The sequence below is a fragment of the Rhododendron vialii genome, chromosome 6a, assembly GCF_030253575.1.
Source record: "Rhododendron vialii isolate Sample 1 chromosome 6a, ASM3025357v1".
Lineage (NCBI taxonomy): Eukaryota > Viridiplantae > Streptophyta > Magnoliopsida > Ericales > Ericaceae > Rhododendron > Rhododendron vialii.
In genome coordinates, this window is record NC_080562.1 from 20,100,598 (window position 1) to 20,117,002 (window position 16,405).

The following is a 16,405-nucleotide window of genomic DNA, read 5'->3' on the forward strand; positions in this document are numbered from 1 at the left end:
GCCGATATTTGCTTCACTCATGAAAGCTTCTTCATAGCTTTATTCTCTTAAAATATTTGGTTACGTTGATCATTTGCAAGGATGAAATGAAGATAGTTTTGTATTGGAAATTACAATAAGGGATGCAAGTTTTTTGTTTTTGGATGGGAGAAGCAGTTATCCGAAAATGAGAAGAAACAGAGTCTAACAGCAAGTTAACCGCCGATGTGGAAGCTCAGTTGGTGGGGATCATCACCCCCTTAGTGCAGGCGAGAGTTTGAGTCCCAACAGGTGCTCAAACCTCGTTTGTGGACTAAAGGGAGGGATCTTTCATCAGCTGTGCACTAGGTGGTGCCAAGGTGACGGTCCATCCTCCCGGACAATAGTTATAGCTCGAACCAGACATTCTATTGGCGGATAGGAAGCCCCTATGGTCACGCCCAAGGGAGGTTGCTACACTAATTGTCCCCTCCCACCCTTTTGGATTATAAAAAAAAAAAGCAAGATATCACCTTCAACACCACCACACCCACACACCCACCCCCCCCCCCCCCCCCCCCAAAAAAAAAAAAGTCGGATTGGCTTGACCCATATTTGACCCAACCCATTTCAACCGCCTACTATTAACCCATATTCGACCCGTCCATATTCAACTAATGACCCGTTTCAACCCGCTCATTTGCCATCTCAAGGAGACATCATCAATACACTTTCATATCAACTTTTTTCTCTATTTTTTATACTCACCCTCTATGAATTACACTTTTACTCACTAATTTTTTAAAATAAAATCTACTTTTAGAGGCAAAATGAAAAATACACCAACTTTTACCTACTAACTTTACAAAATAGGCACTTATTAAGGGACAACCAAAAATGAAATAATAGACTCTAAAAAACGGACAGAGGGAGATTTTTGTCCTTAACTTTGTCCTATCTAAACCTTTAAAAACTTTTTGGTTCACATTTTTATATATTTCAAGTAATATTGTTCCTTTCGTGGAGATCCACAATTAATCTAAAAAATGATGACGAAAAGTAAATAAAACCAAAAAAAATACCAAAGCAAAAATCTAGGGAGAAAGATTAACCATACATTTCTTCAAAAAAATGCTAGGAGAAATTGTTTTCTTTGAATCGAATCGTGCTAATCATAAAACACTATAATCGAAGTTACACTTTAATTTTTAATTTTTTGATGTAATTCAAGCTAAAAGTGCAATGTAACTTTGATGGACTTGGACAACCCAAACTTCAAGGCCAGCCCTGCCTCCACTCCCAACCCCCAAATCCAATTCTAAATTCTCTCTTTTCCCTATACACTTCACTCTCCCTACCATATAACCAATTCAATCTCGTCCTTATACACCACTGATGTCATAGAGAATTAGAGAGGGAGTGAGAACTGGTGTATTAGAAGGAAATTCAATTTTCTAGAGAAAGAATTTGGAACCAAAAAACGTGAGTAGACATAAATAAAAAGCTGATATCTTCAGCATCATAACAATTTTGGTTTTATGGAATATAAAGTTCTTGGGACTCCATAGGAGATGACCAGTACCGCAAGAGTGATTCTACAGTTAGCCTCTGAGTTGCACTAAGCATAGAGATGAAAAACCGACAACCGTCAATCTTGTATTCCTCAAGCGGATTCCTTTGCCCGAAACTTCTCACATTTACCTGCAGAAACAGGGTCCACATAAACCTACGCAATATGAAAGTTGAAGAGTGCCATGTAAGCAGAGGTCTAAAGTATACCGCCGAACTGAGCCTGTTCATGTTTACAAGATGATCCCTCCAGAAACAATCTAGAGTTTTCACAAGAACTGCCCTCTGCATTCCATGAAGTTCACACAAATATAAGCAGAAATCCTTAATTTATAAGAAGCCAGTAAAATGATAATTAGCAATCCCTTGGATATTCTTGTCTCTGAAAGATATGCAAATTTTTTTTGATCCAAACAGTTATACGAAGTTACAATAACAAAAATTTCATTATTTTCAGACAAACCAAGAAATATCTAGTGTGCTCGAAGTGATTACATCATAGTAAAAACCAATCCATCACCTAAGTAAATATGCAAATCCAATCCATCACATAAGTAATGCAGGACAGATGTTACCTCTATTTCCTTCACATATGGCTCATCGTAACCAGATTCTTGTACAACATCCAAATATGAAGCAATTAAATAATCTCCAAGGTACTTGCGAAGAATATTAGCAGTTCCTTTGTACTTTCCATCTCTGCGTTGATCATGTGGCTCCAACAAATCAAATTCTATCGTGAGAAAATGCAAAGCCAAATATACAACATCAAGGGCTTTTTTGTACGAATGGTCCCCAATGTACTAGCAAATTGTCAATTTAGTTCTCAATATACAAATCATGTCTATTGCATTCCCAACGTTTACAATGTGTATTTAAACGGTCATTGAGACTAACTCTATTAGTGCTCACCGTTAAACGCAGGGGTATTTTCAAAATTTCATCTGTGAACAAAACCGTAGCCCACCAAAGACAGGTGTGTTAACCTTGAGGGGGGTCAACTAAAACCACTACGCGAAATAAAACAAATCTCACACAACTGTGGGAGCAGTACCCCGAAGGATCAAAGTTCATATTTTTAACACCAAAATTTTCGTTGAGTTTCAAGTTTCAATCATTTATGGACAGACCCATCTTGCCAATTGCCATCTCTCTACAGAAACTATTCAAAATCACAAACCCATGTAAATTTGCAGTCTAGTGTAGTATCTTTGGTATGGTCTTCTTGATTCCAAGTGTGCGGACTATTTTGGGTCTTAGATTTTACTGTCCAAATTTGGGTTTTAGATTTGTTCTCCAATAATGGCAGAAGAAAAGGAATCAATGTCAGTTCCGTTGAGTGAGAGCGGCAGAGCTCCTCTGGGCTTGACCCAATGCGTCTTTCCAGACTCAGCATGACTTGGCGCCAACATCGAGACTGATCTGGGATAAACCCAAATGGGTCCGAAAGTCTAGAAGACTAGGCGTTCAAAACCCCAGTGGGGGGAGCGGATCGGAGCGGGGATTCGACGAAATCGCCCTTGTCATCCGAGGAGGAGGATGAGGAAAGGGTGGGTTGTTGGCCGTTGATCTGATCAGAGGAGGAAAAGGAGGGACGCGAAGGAGAAGTCGCCGAAGCCATCGTCGTCTTCCTCCTCTGCTTTGAAATGCCCAAACCTTCAAGAAATCCTCCTCCACCCGCTAGAGTTCGCTAGCCACCAAAATGAACGTCTCGCTCCAGCTATCCGCCGTGATGAGGCAGCCGGTGATTGAGTGTGACGACACACCATAGCGCGCAGAAGGGAGAGTGGTGGAGGAGTTTTTGATGGGACAACCTATGCTGCGATGTGGAAGTTTGTGGGGATGTTAGGTTTGGGGAGAGTTTGTTAGGGGGATATGAGCGGGAGAGGTTTACGATTGATTTGCCTGTGAGAGAGAGAGAGCTGGTGGTGAGATAAAGTTGTGTGGGTGAAGATGAAGTTGTGTGGCTAGGGTTTTGTTCAAAGATGAAATTTCGAAAATACCCATGCATAACGGTGAGCACTAACAGAGTTAGTCTCAAGGACCATTTAAATACACATTGTAAACGTTTGGGATGCAATAGACATGATTTGTACATTGAGGACCAAATTGACAATTAGCTAATACATTGGGGACCATTCGTATAAAAAAAGCCCAACATCAAGTAATTAAGGATGCACTCACTTGGGGGAATCGTCAGAGCATATGGCAAGCCAACGTTTCAATGAGGAACTCTTCCTACGGATTCCTCGGAAGGAATTTGGTGGTGATGGCAAGTTTGGAAAGGCAAAATCACTTATATTTACAGTGTGTAACCATTGAAGCTGTGCAAGGGATTTCAGTAAAGCTTTGTCTGTAATCGCCACAAAAGACTCTGTAGAAGACCCATTACTTGATGGTTTGTACTTTGTACTGATGATTATAAATTTATAACACAAAGAATCTGCACTATTACAGAACAAAATGACAACTTTACAAACTCACCATTCAATATCTTCCCTCCAATTCCATTGAACTCCTTCAAGAGCTTGCCCAAATTCCACTTGCTTGGATGCTATAGGATTTGATATAAAGTTCACTCATAATCCGATTGTGTAGATGGCCATACACCATAAGTTTATCCAAAATTTCCACATACCTTCAGTGGATCGACGTTTCCGAAAATCATTTCGTCTACCACTGCTTGCATGTACCTATTAGTGTACTCCAGATAATGACATAATAAATCACTTTGTATAGAAGCAGTGCTCATTATATGGTAACGCAACGACTAACTTTATGAAAGTATTTACATGTGGAATGAGAAAAAAAGACCAACACAGAAGAAGAATACTAGTGCGATTGCCAACTGAACTAGGGTTGGCAGAAACAAGTCACCACTGAGGAATATGGTCGGCAGCTGTTTGTATTCTCTTCTCAGGGCAGCCTGTGAACGTGAAATTACAATTTAGAGCTCTTGTTATTTAATATTGTTTTTAAGGGTAGCTTAGTCGTACTGTCATACAATTAATTAGGTTTTTTTATTTAACCTGGTGACATTTATATTGCCCACAATTTTGTCTTCCATGAAGCATACAAAGCATATTGATTATTGAGATTGATTGTCACTTCATTCACCACCATCTCTAATTAGGCACTATTGACCTCCCCTTTGTTCCATCCTCTCTTCAATTGGCTGACTTCTTCACGAAAACTCACGTTGCTGCTCGATTTCATGTCCTCCTTGGCAAACTCCCGATGCTCTCTCCCCTAGCGTCCTAAGTTTGAGGAGGGGTGTGAAACGTATTAATGTTATTTATCTTTTTATTGTTGGGGTACTATAGTCTTTTAGCCACTGTAAGGTTTGCCTAAGGTTAATAGGCTTAACCTTGGACAATTAGACATGCAACCCATAAATGCAACGTATAAACATTTTTATCTTTGTATTATCAATTATGTTATCTTTCGCAATACAATATCTCTTGTACGGAATCAATCAATAACCTAACCAATAATTTCATTTAGGACGTGAAGTATTGTTAACAGATATATACAATAGTATATGATAACATATATTATTGAACATATCCCTAACATGTCTCTCCTATATTTTAGAGTAATTATGTATCCGCGTGTCCGTATTGTCTCCACGTTCCGTATCCATGCTTCTTAGGTACCCATAACAGTATTCTTTGATCAAACATTATTACTTTTGCCATTGCTCTAACTCTATCATGAGCCAAGCACGGATACGGATACGGATACGGATACAGATACAGACACAGACAAAGATACGGACACAAGAAAACAATTCTAAATACATGGGGACACAGGCACGACGGGGGATAGAAAAAAATTACGTATATAGTAAGATAGATAATTTGTTCTTATTTATACGAACATTCCATCTAGAAATAACAAAAACTAATAGTATCTTCACAATTATTATTGTTTCCTTTTTAAATAATACAAGTAAATGATGGTTTTATTTGGTAAATAATACAAGTAAATGATGGTTTTATTTGGTAATATTCCTTTATTCGCACTTTTAAGAGCCGCAGCCACCTAGAATCCATCTCCTTTGAGAACATGACCTATCTTCAAGGAGATTCTTTTACAGGTCTCTCACGTGATCTATCAAGTCTAGGGTACTTTATTCCAAACCTCATTGAGTAGCATCGCGTAAAGCCCCGTGAAATCTTTTCCCATCTTTCCCCCAATCGAGAGGCGTGATTCCAAACATGATTCTCAAGCGGACACTCTGTTGGATCATTAGGATCCTTTATCTCAAACAAGTCACTTTCACCACCTATTTGGATTATTATAACCCCAAAACAAGCTTTAAATATTTCAAAATATTCACCGTCATACTTCTACCCGTGTCCAAATTGAGACACAGGTGTCCCTCATGTGTTCCCAGTGAGTCCCTTGCTTAAAAATAACTAAATTTATTGGACATGCACAATGTTCTAAAACTCGCTAGGCGCCAGTCGGTCGGAAAAAGGGCGCCTAGCGCCGACTAGTAAGCCGCCTAGCACCTATACTGGGACTAGGCGCCTGACTAGTTGGTTGTCTAATCTAGGCGTCGGACAACCTCATAGCGCCTAGGCGGGGACTAATTGGCCTAGGCGGCCGCCTTTTAGAATACTGGACACGCATTACATATCCTCACGTGTCCCCGGCGAGTCATTTGTCCCTGGAGTGTCTGCACTGATACAACGAGCAGTTGGGAGTATCTGCGCTTCATAGATTACGAGTGTGCAGCAACATAGGGAATAGTCTGGGTGCAACTGACCCTAATTTGCAGTTATTTGTGATTTTATTACAACTTCGAATGCTGAAAGTTGGGAACCACCCGTGTGGGACTTCGGTGACTTTAGGGACCCTGGGAAAAGGCTCATTAGGTAAAAGACCCAGGTAAGATCCAATTACTTGCCTATCAAAAAAAAAAAGATCCAGTTACTCCAGTGCTCAACAAATTACCAAAAAAACCAGAGTAAAATCGTGGAGACTTTATTCTCATTCAGCTTACGGAAAGGACCCACGTGAGGCTAGGTGACCCAAGGTGCGATGTTCTACTAAATGGCCTTATGCCCAGAGAAATTACTTGGCATTTGGTACGAATTCATTTTACCATTCCCATGTTATGGTTGTACTTGATCTTGGTCTTGATACAACTATTCCAACATTCTGGTAATATAACAAGATTTTCTCCCTCAATTATTCGTCATTTAATTCGTTGACTACTTGTATATAACATTCTTGATACTATTCGTCAAGCCATTAACTTTTATCGGGAACCATTTCTTTATATGGCCTAGATGACACATTGATCCATTTTATGTTTAACATGCTTTATCATTCATTAAGCTTTAATATGACGTTTCTTCTCAGCATTTTTTGGGTGAGTTTGGAGTGTAGTCAAGAACTATGTGGCACTGTCAGGACCTACCCTTTGGACCTCTCAGGCATTTTCTTTTCATCTCGTCCAGCCAAACAATCACTTACTTTGGTATTTCGTATATTAAATTATTAAATATGGAGTTTGGATGTTTGTGGGTTAGTTTCATGGTTCACAGCCAGTCATGCCCAGATTTGAGGTGTCATGACAATCATAGTCACATAGTAGCTTAGAGACTTCCTCTTATTAATGAGGGAAAGACACTACCATTGCCCCACACGTTGAACACAGTTCATACATAAAGCAAATGACTTGGGAGTACATAATCTGAGATAGCACAAAACCGGAACAAATTAAAATGAGCAAAATTGAGCCTTGTCCAAAACCTCCTGATTCCTCTTTGATACCATTTTAAAGCATCCACTCCAAGCCAATAGGCAATGAGAATTTAGCCCACAAGGCTGGTAACTAACTTGGTAAGCGTTATTATACCGATGGGGACAAACTCTAACAAAAGCATTCGGGAAAACACATAAACATTAAATTCCTGGCCATCAATATGCCAATTAAACGATCCCTACTGCTTTCCACACTATTCTAGAAAGAAATAAAAATGAGAATTTACTACCCACAGAGTAATGTACTCGCAAAAAATACACAATCAGGGAGCATTTGTTTATATGATTTATGCATACATACAAAGCAAATTCATCATACTTGACAGATCTACTTGAATAGGAGGCACAAAAGCTGAATTAAGGAGGAAGCGACTCACTGGAATATATGTTGGGAACAACTTTCAGAATCACCCGTCAAAATTAATTGCCTAAGGTCGTAAACATGCTTTCTTTGCACCTGGCAGAAGGGAAAAAAAATTAAAAATACTTCATGATTATTTAGGAGATATGAAAAACAATTATAAAGCTAAAGAAGCATAGAAATATGAAAGAGTAAATCAGCAACAAATATATCGAATTTGCGATTTAAGTTTTAATACAAACATTGATATGAAGAACTAAACAAAAACCAAAAAGTTTACTTAAGTCGTGTACAACAATCCTTCCTCACCCAAGTAAAGAAGCCTGCTCTTGTAAATGACTCCCACATGAAAACCTTAATGAAACAAATGTTAAAACGACACAATGGACAAGTTGATTCATGCAACATGAATTGGAGAAGATGTTTAGGAGACCACCTATTGCAAACTAAAATGGCTTTGCTGATGCATATTGGAGATCTAGCAGGGTTCTAAATATCAGCCATCAAGGACGCCGACACATAAAGGGATTTTTGAACCCCCAATACTGACGGTAATGTATATATTGGTCGATACTGTTCGTATTGGTTGTTGGCCGCTATCAGTAATATCCTGATCTTGAAACTTCGAACTTTGCATCAAGGGAAGTAAGGAGAAAAGTCACTAAAGGAGGTGCAAGTCTAAAGCCAACCTTACCTTCACTTCTATAAGCACGGGAAGTTGGCCTGCACCCCTATTCCTATTATGGCGTATTTGAACAGACTAAAAAGAAAAGAAGTTGAAATAGGTTCTTCAACAAGGTTAAAGATGACATGGCATGGTCCCATTGAAAGCGAAAAGAAGCTAGCGATTACTACCAAGAGCTCTATGGAAGGGCATAAGAAAATGATTGAACGATTTTCCCACTGATATAAAAATTCTTTATTAGTGACAAGAGGCAAGTGCAAGGATATTGTTACTGACAGCACTAGGAATGCCTTCACAGTTGACAGTTCGATAACTGTGAGCCCATCACTTGGTCTTGCAGTTGAACCTATCAGTCTTCCTTAACCCGACCAAATTATCCTAGTTTTTTCTCTCTTAGCTCACCCTCAACTGATGCTACTCGTATCCATTCACAACTGTTTCAACTCCACCAAAACTTTCAACAGTTATTTTTCGATGGGCATGAAAAAATCTCACTTTGATGGGATTTATTTCTGCCAAATCTTTCCATCCTTCTGAAGGAAAAGTAAAGGATGCAACAATATATGGAAAGTAGCATAATTTCAAGATGGGACCTACGAAACTGTTGTAAGGAAAAAGAGAGAAAGTGTATAGGGTTTTAATTAACCCTAACACAAAGACTTATTATTTATATTAAGAGATAACTCGATACAAGACTTATTTAACCAATGTGGGACAAGACTCACAATACCTACTCAAATAATACCAACTCAAATATTCTAACACTCCCCTTCAAGTTGGAGAATAGATATCACAAAGTCACAGCTTGTAACATAACAACTCTAACCGGGGCTTGGACATTGACTTAGTAAATTTTTATTTATTTATTGATAAGCAAGCAATTGTATTAAATAGAAGGCATTAAGGGAATGCTGCCCGTGTATAAAAAGAGGGTCACCTACACAAAAAGCCCTATACACCACCACTATTCAACAAAAAAGCTCAAACCAATCTAGAAAATAATCATTAGAGGGATTACATTCTCCATTGTCCCAACTATACAAACTGCTAAGCACAAAACTTTTGATTCTAAATAAAGGTTTTTCGACCCCTTCAAAGCATCTCGAATTTCTTTCACGCCATATAGTCCACATCACACATAGAGGGATCATGGCCCAAACAAGCTTCCTTCTCTTGCCCACTCTAGCCCCGTTCCAAGCAATAAGGAGTTCCATAATATTCCTCGACATGGCCCATTTTAACCCAAACCAAGAAAACACCACGGACCAAAGTTCCCATGCTACCGGGCAATAGATGAGGAGATGATCCATTGTCTCTGCATCCCATTTACACATGCAACACCTATTAACAATGATTCTCCGCCGAAGGATCAAATTATCAATAGTAAGAATCATGCCTTGAGCCGCGCACCAAGCAAAAAAACACACCCTCAACGGCGCCATTGTCTTCCAAATCGCTTGCCAAGGGAAGGAAGCATTCCCATAGCCACCTAAAGCTTGATAATAAGAATTCACTTGAAAAAATCCAGATTTAGATAGATTCCAACGCATCTCATCCCCCCCTCCTCCTATTCCTTGCATGCCATACACTCTAGCAAAAAGATCCATCAAGGCCTCTTCCTCCCCTTCTTGAACTTGCCTTCTCAAATGGATGTCCCAAACTATAACCCCGTCATCAAGGAAAAGATAATCTACGACGGTTGCATCTCTATCACATGCCAGAAGATAAATACTAGGGAAAGCAACCCGTAAGCTCATATCCCCGCACCACACGTGATTCCAAAATGTCACCCTTGTCCCGTCGCCAACCGCCATATGAGTGTTTTCTGCGAAGTTATCCCACCCGTTCATGATGCCCCTTCAGAGCGCACCCTCCAACTGAGCACTTGTAGACACAAAGGGAGTAGCCATCACCACTGTTTACTCATGTTAGCCAACTGGGCCATGGCTCTATATTTTGCCTTTGCACTATACCGTGCAACTACTGTTTGCTTCTTACTCTTCCAATTCACAAGATTTCCACCAAGAAAAACACAATATCCTGTAGTGGATCTCCTGATGGTCCTCCTGCCCAATTAGAATGATGTAAAAGCAAGCCTCAATACGTAAGTGACCATTAGCTCGATAAACCAGACCACGTCCTGGATGAGCCTTGAGATACTTTACAATTCTAAAAACGGCTTCCCAATGAACACCAAGTGATGTGGAGGCTGAGGTGGATTAATAATGAGGCCCGCACCCAAAAAACTTTCAATTCAAAAATTGGCCCAAACGGTGCCGTGTAAATCTCACAGAGAAAGGAAAACCCAAAATGTTTGCCCCAAACTTCAAGCCCCATCGACGACCACCAACGCCATCGCCGGCAACCACCACCGAAGCAACCCTTTTATCACTCTTTTGGGCCAAAATTTCTACAGTTGTTAGCTAATGATACTTTAGTTTTGGTGGGTAATTTGGGCATGTGGGCTGCTCTTGTTTGGACCCGTGGTGTTGTAGATATGTTGTTTTTGGATTTCTGAGAGTGTACTAAAGTTGATTATTTGGCGTTTGGGTTGTTCACTTTTCCATAAATCGGGGCTACAAAAAATCTAAAGTTTGTTATACAAAACAGTTTTATCCTTCTTTTTCTTCTTAGGGTTTGTTGGTTTTTGGATCTGGGTAATAAAGTTTGAACCAATGGATTCTACACTTGGAGGAAAGGCACATCAATCCTATGGTCCAGCGGATCTGAAAGTAGTTGAACAGAGGATTATGGAATGGGGCTTGAATGATTGGAACTGGCATTGGCATACGTCCACCGTTGCTCTCCCACCCACGAGTTTTGTAGAGAGAGACTTGTGGGATTCAGAAAGAAAGACTTGTGGGAGTCGGAGAGAGAGAGAGACGAGGTGGCTTTGATGGTGGTTGCCGGAAACGATGTCGATGGTTGTCGCTGGAAATGGTGTCGGTGGTCATTGTCGATGGGGCTTGAAGTTTGGGGCTTTGGAGCTTGTTCGGTTGGGGATTTTGGTTTTGGATTTGGATTTCTCTCACTGTGCATACAGTCTTCAATAATTTTTTTCTCAATTATTACTCTCATCGCTCTCTCTCTCTCTCTCTCTCTCTCTCTCTCTCATTACCCAAAATCCAAAACCAAAATCCTAAAACAAACAAGCCCTTGGGGTTTCTTTTCACTGTGATTTCATGGCAGTGACGGCACCGTTTGTGCCAAATTTTTGAATTGCAAGTTTTTTGAGTGTGGGCCCCATTATTAATCCACCTCATCCTCCACATCACTTGGTGTACTCATAGCATTTCTGAGACTCTACTACGAGTATTGTTTGACAATCCATGCTTTCTTAGGTCCCATCTTGAGATCATGCGACTTACCATATATTGTTGCATCCTTAACTTTACTTCTCCTCGAGCCACTCACATTCTCCCTTGCTTGGAGAAAACTCGACCTTGAGTTGAAAACTCGACCTCGAGTTTTAAAGTGCCAAAGTATGAAAACCTACAAGTGTTGAAATCGCATCCATGACAGAGTAAAACAAATTCAAGTGTCGGAGAAAAAGTCAATTCTTTTAAGACAACTCAATAGGGCAAATATGCAACGTGCGCCCCCTAACATTAACTCAGTTCCATCTTATCTCTCATTCCAACCTTTCAACATTTTTCAACCATAAGGCAACAATTCCTCCTTTTCAAACATATTGGTGCCCCTTACTTCTCTTCTTCTTCTTTTTTTCTCTATGTTTGTGTTTTTTTTTTTAAGGGACACCACCAATTCAAGCACAATATTTCACAATCCATCCAAAAATAAAATCTTTATATTTTTGCCTTTCTCCAAACACAATATGGACGGTGAAGCTAACCAAGACAAGGATAAGTGCATAAAGCTCAATGTGGCTCGCAAGGGATAACCGGCCCAAACATAAATAAATAAATAAAATGCCTATAATCCTCTCCCATGGGTGTAACATCCATGTAATGAACCAAAACCCAAGAGATTGTTATGCATTCAGTTCCAACAATTGGCGACCAAAGATAATGAAATTGACAACAATTGTGCTTTTTTCATGACAGACAAAGAGGTATTGTGACACCACTCCAAAAGAAAGTTAGGCACGAAAGCCCACTCCGGCATAAGTCTCCACTAATCGTAGCCTTTGATAACATTTAAGTCACAGCTCACAAGCAACCAAAGCCCAACGAGCAAGAGCAAAAATGCTTAAACGAAAGTGCCAATAGGCTAGCAAGTGAAACTATTATGCCAAAGAGATATCACAGTGGTAGGCAGCGCGCCTATACTCAAGTATTCAACAGGCAAGCACAACAAACAGCAATCTCATGCAGAAAGGCTCTCTCAACAAAAAAAAAAGTATTTTTAAACTTTCAAGACTCTAAACAAACTACCAAAGAAAGCACCCGAACTGTTCCCCTCCCCTTAACTTAAACTAGTCACTGCCCTCAGTGAATGCAAAGATGCTAAAAGATACAACAATGAAAACAAAGAGAGGAAGGGTATCACCTCGAGTAGAGAACTAAACAGCAAAGATATGATAGCCGAGAGAAACCCCCACCCCCCCCCGACTTGGGCAAAATAAACTGCAATGTTAGTCATCACAAGCAACATAAAAAGAAAACAAACCAACAAATAAGAGGGAAAACAAGAAAATAAAAGACAGTGTACAACAGGACTAACAACCACCAAGTCACTCGTTGGCACCATCGCCACAAGGTGGGGGCCGGAACTAGGGGTAGGTTGGGGCCTCGTAAGGTGCTTGGGCAAGAAGCTTAGCCAACTGGTGCAAAAGACCCCCAAAATCGTCATCATTGCGGTGCTGCTCTTTGAGGTAGTCAATAAATGACTGCTACAAGAAGTCTTGGTGATGCATAGCAGCCAAGTCACGCCAAATCTCATTGTACTCGTCTCGAGTAAAGTGCCAATTCCCCTCTTGTGGTGGCGGAACGCAGCGTACACCGCCAACAGACGAGGGCTTTTGAGCCAAGGGATTAGCAGCGGCGTCTTGTTTTGCAAAAAGTTCTCAATACCTCGCACACTCTGACCCCAAGTACCAGTAACGAAGGAGACTATCTCATCGTCTCTCTCTTCGCCACGGGGAAACTTAAAAGGCTGGCGAGAGGCAAAGTGACAAGAGCAATCACCAAGTGAGGAAAGGGAATTTCAGTTTCCTTTTTCATATCCCCTTAAAGCGCTCAAACTCTAAAAACATAACCTAAGGAGCATAATGGGAACCTCGGTGTTGAAGGAATACAAGCAACACAAAATTTCTTCTTCGCTCATTCCTTATGCCCTTGAGAGCAAAAATTTCTTTAGACGTAATCGAGAAACCTCAAGGAGCGAGGCAAATGTGCTCGCCGGACTATAAGCTCACCACGCGAATCGCCAATGGCAATAAGTAAAGCTTTAACAACGTGGGGTGCATTGTCATAATGTCGTCGGTGAAGGGTCCCGAAGCAACAAATTCAGTGCCTACGGCCTTAACAATCTCTTCGGGCCCAAAAGTCATCTTTCGACCATCAATCATGGTGGTTAATGTACCCCCATGGTAACCTTTCTCCAAGTTTTTAAAGAATTCACGAGCCACACGCGATTAAATGGGGACCCATGAGATAGCCCAACCTGCGAGTCTCAACATTGGCGACTTGGGTTGCCGTTTTCGGATTACGCTTAAACTCATTTATTGCAAAGGTTAGGGGGATGGTGTCCTCTCCCAAGGGTTGGGGCTCGAAGCAAGCTAACGTTTAGATGAGTATGAGCCCGCGACCCCTTTACCTCGGTTACCACGAGAGGACATTCACAATACTAAGTGCAGACTCATTGTACTAAAAATATGCAAAGAAACAATTAAATCACTCAAAACAAACCAAAAAACCAAAAGTAGTATAGAGGCTGCGGCTAGGTTGCCGAAAAATCTCACCAGAGAAGATGTACGGAGGCCGGTCAGTGAAAGCCCACACGCTGGGGAGTTTGAATATGAGGTTGGTTGGGTGAGGTAGCACTCCAGTGGGTGTGAATGGCGGACCAAAGGAGCAAAACCGACTCTTGGAACCAGACAAATTCTGGTCAACGCCGATTTGACCGGAATCCGTCTGTTTCCAAGAGTGGTTTTGTTCCTCTGGATCGCGATCTACACCCACCGCAATGCTACCTCGCCAAACCGATCGCATATTCGGACTCCCCAACGTGTGGGCTTTCACCGATCGGTCTCCGTTCATCTTCTCTGGTGCGTTTTTCCAGTGAACTTGCCGAAGCTGTAGTAACCCTTGTTCTCTCTCTCTTTTTTTTGTGTTTTCGTTATTTCTTTGCCTATTTCTAGTCTCGCTCCGTCTATACTTAGTGCTCTTCATCATGTCCACTCGTAGTGACCGAGGTAAAGGGGTTGCGGGCTCTTCCTCCTCTATGCGCCAACGTGCTTCGAGCCTTGACCTTTGGTAGAGAAAACCATACACCATCCCCCTCACCCTTTCAGTAGACAAGTTTAAGCGTCACCCGAAAACGACACCACAGGTCGCTGATGTTGAGAATCGTGGGTTGGGCTATCTTATGGGGCCCCATTCCCTCATTTACTAGCGTGTAGCAGCTTGGGAATTTTTTAACTTGGAGAAGGTTACCATGGGGGGACGTTAACCACGACAATTGATGGGCAAAAGATGACTTTTGGGCCCACTAAGGCATTAGGCACTGAATTTGTTGCTTCGGAACCCTTCATCGATGACTTTATGCGCATCCACCCCGCACGGCTTGTGAAAGCTTTACATATTGGCGATTCACGTGGCGAGCTTAAAGTCCGGCGGGCTCATTTGCCTCGCTCCTTGTGGTTTCTCGATTACGTCTTAAGAAATTTGTGCCCTCAAGGGCATAAGGATGAGCGGAGGAGGAATTTTTTGCGTTGCATGTATTCCTTCCACACCGGCGTTCCATTTAATGCTCCGTGGGTTATGTTTTTGGAGTTTGAGCACTTTAAGGGGGATATGAAAAAGAAAACTGAAATTCCCTTCCCTCACATGGTGACCGCGCTGGTTACCTTACCTGCAGTGAGCAACCAACCACCTTATAAGATTCCCCATGGTGAAGAGAGGGACGATGCGGTGGCCTCCTTTGCTACCGACACTTGCAGCCACCCCTGCTACTCCATTGGCTCAAGAGCCCCCGCCTACTGGCGGTTTACCCCACCTTTCACCACGCCCGCCACCATAAGAGGGGGATTGGCACTTTACTCGAGCCGATTACAATGAGATTTGGTGTGACTTGGCCGCTATGCGTGCTCACCACAATGCTTATGATTTTCGAGGCCTTTTGCATCAGTTGGCTAACCTTCCTGCTCAAGCACCTTATGAGGCCCCGACCTACCCCCAATTCCAGCCCCCACCTCGTGGCGATGGTATCAATGAGTGACTCGGTGGTCGTTAGTCCTATTGTATAGCGTCTTTTATTTTATTGTGTCCCTCTTATTTGTTAGTTCATTTTCTTTTTGTTTTGTTTTATTTTTCTGTTTCTTGTGAGGACTAACATTGCAGGTTGTTTCGCCATATCTTGTCTGCTTAGTTCTCCACTCGAGGTGATACCTTCCTCCCTCTTTCTTATCATTGTCTTATCTTTTAGCGTCTTTGCATTCACTGAGGGCAGTGACTAGTTTAAGGTAGGGGGAGGGGAATACTTCGGGTGCTTTCTTTGGTAATTTGTTTAGAGTCTTGACAATCCAAAAAAAAAGTTTGAGAAAATTTAAAATTTAAAAATATTGGGAGCCTTTCTGCATGAGATTGTTGTTTGTTGTGCTTGGCTGTTAAATACTTGAGTATAGGCACGCTTCCTACCACTGTGATATCTCTTTGGCATAATAGTTTCACTTGCTAGCCTATTGGCACTTTCATTTAAGCATTTTTGCACTTGCTCGTTGGGCCTTGATTGCTTGTGAGCTATGACTTGACTGTTATCAAAGTCTACGATTAGTGGAGACTTATGCCCGAGTGGGCTTCGTGCCATAACTTTCTTTTGGAGTGGTGTCACAGTACCTCTTTGTTTGTCACGAAAAATAGCACAGTTGTTGT

General features: G+C 41.3%; 1 protein-coding gene across 7 annotated transcripts in view; it reads right to left on the minus strand.

Moving 5' to 3' along the window:
* Positions 1 to 1,284: 1,284 nt before the first annotated feature.
* Positions 1,285 to 16,405, minus strand: part of LOC131330167 (protein translocase subunit SECA2, chloroplastic) — a 47,146-nt gene continuing 32,025 nt past the window's right edge. For 3 of the 7 annotated variants that reach the window (XM_058363661.1, XM_058363664.1, XM_058363665.1), the window contains 7 exons: positions 7,683 to 7,762; positions 4,166 to 4,220; positions 4,012 to 4,081; positions 3,712 to 3,901; positions 2,103 to 2,226; positions 1,738 to 1,812; positions 1,285 to 1,659 (listed from right to left, as the gene is read on the minus strand). In XM_058363661.1, coding sequence (XP_058219644.1) covers positions 1,495 to 1,659; positions 1,738 to 1,812; positions 2,103 to 2,226; positions 3,712 to 3,901; positions 4,012 to 4,081; positions 4,166 to 4,220; positions 7,683 to 7,762 — 759 coding nt within the window. In that variant the 3' untranslated portion in view covers positions 1,285 to 1,494. Of the gene's footprint in view, positions 1,660 to 1,737; positions 1,813 to 2,102; positions 2,227 to 3,711; positions 3,902 to 4,011; positions 4,082 to 4,165; positions 4,221 to 7,682; positions 7,763 to 16,405 lie in introns of those variants that run through there. The other 4 variants (XM_058363662.1, XR_009200989.1, XR_009200988.1 and 1 more) reach the window with 4 other exon arrangements.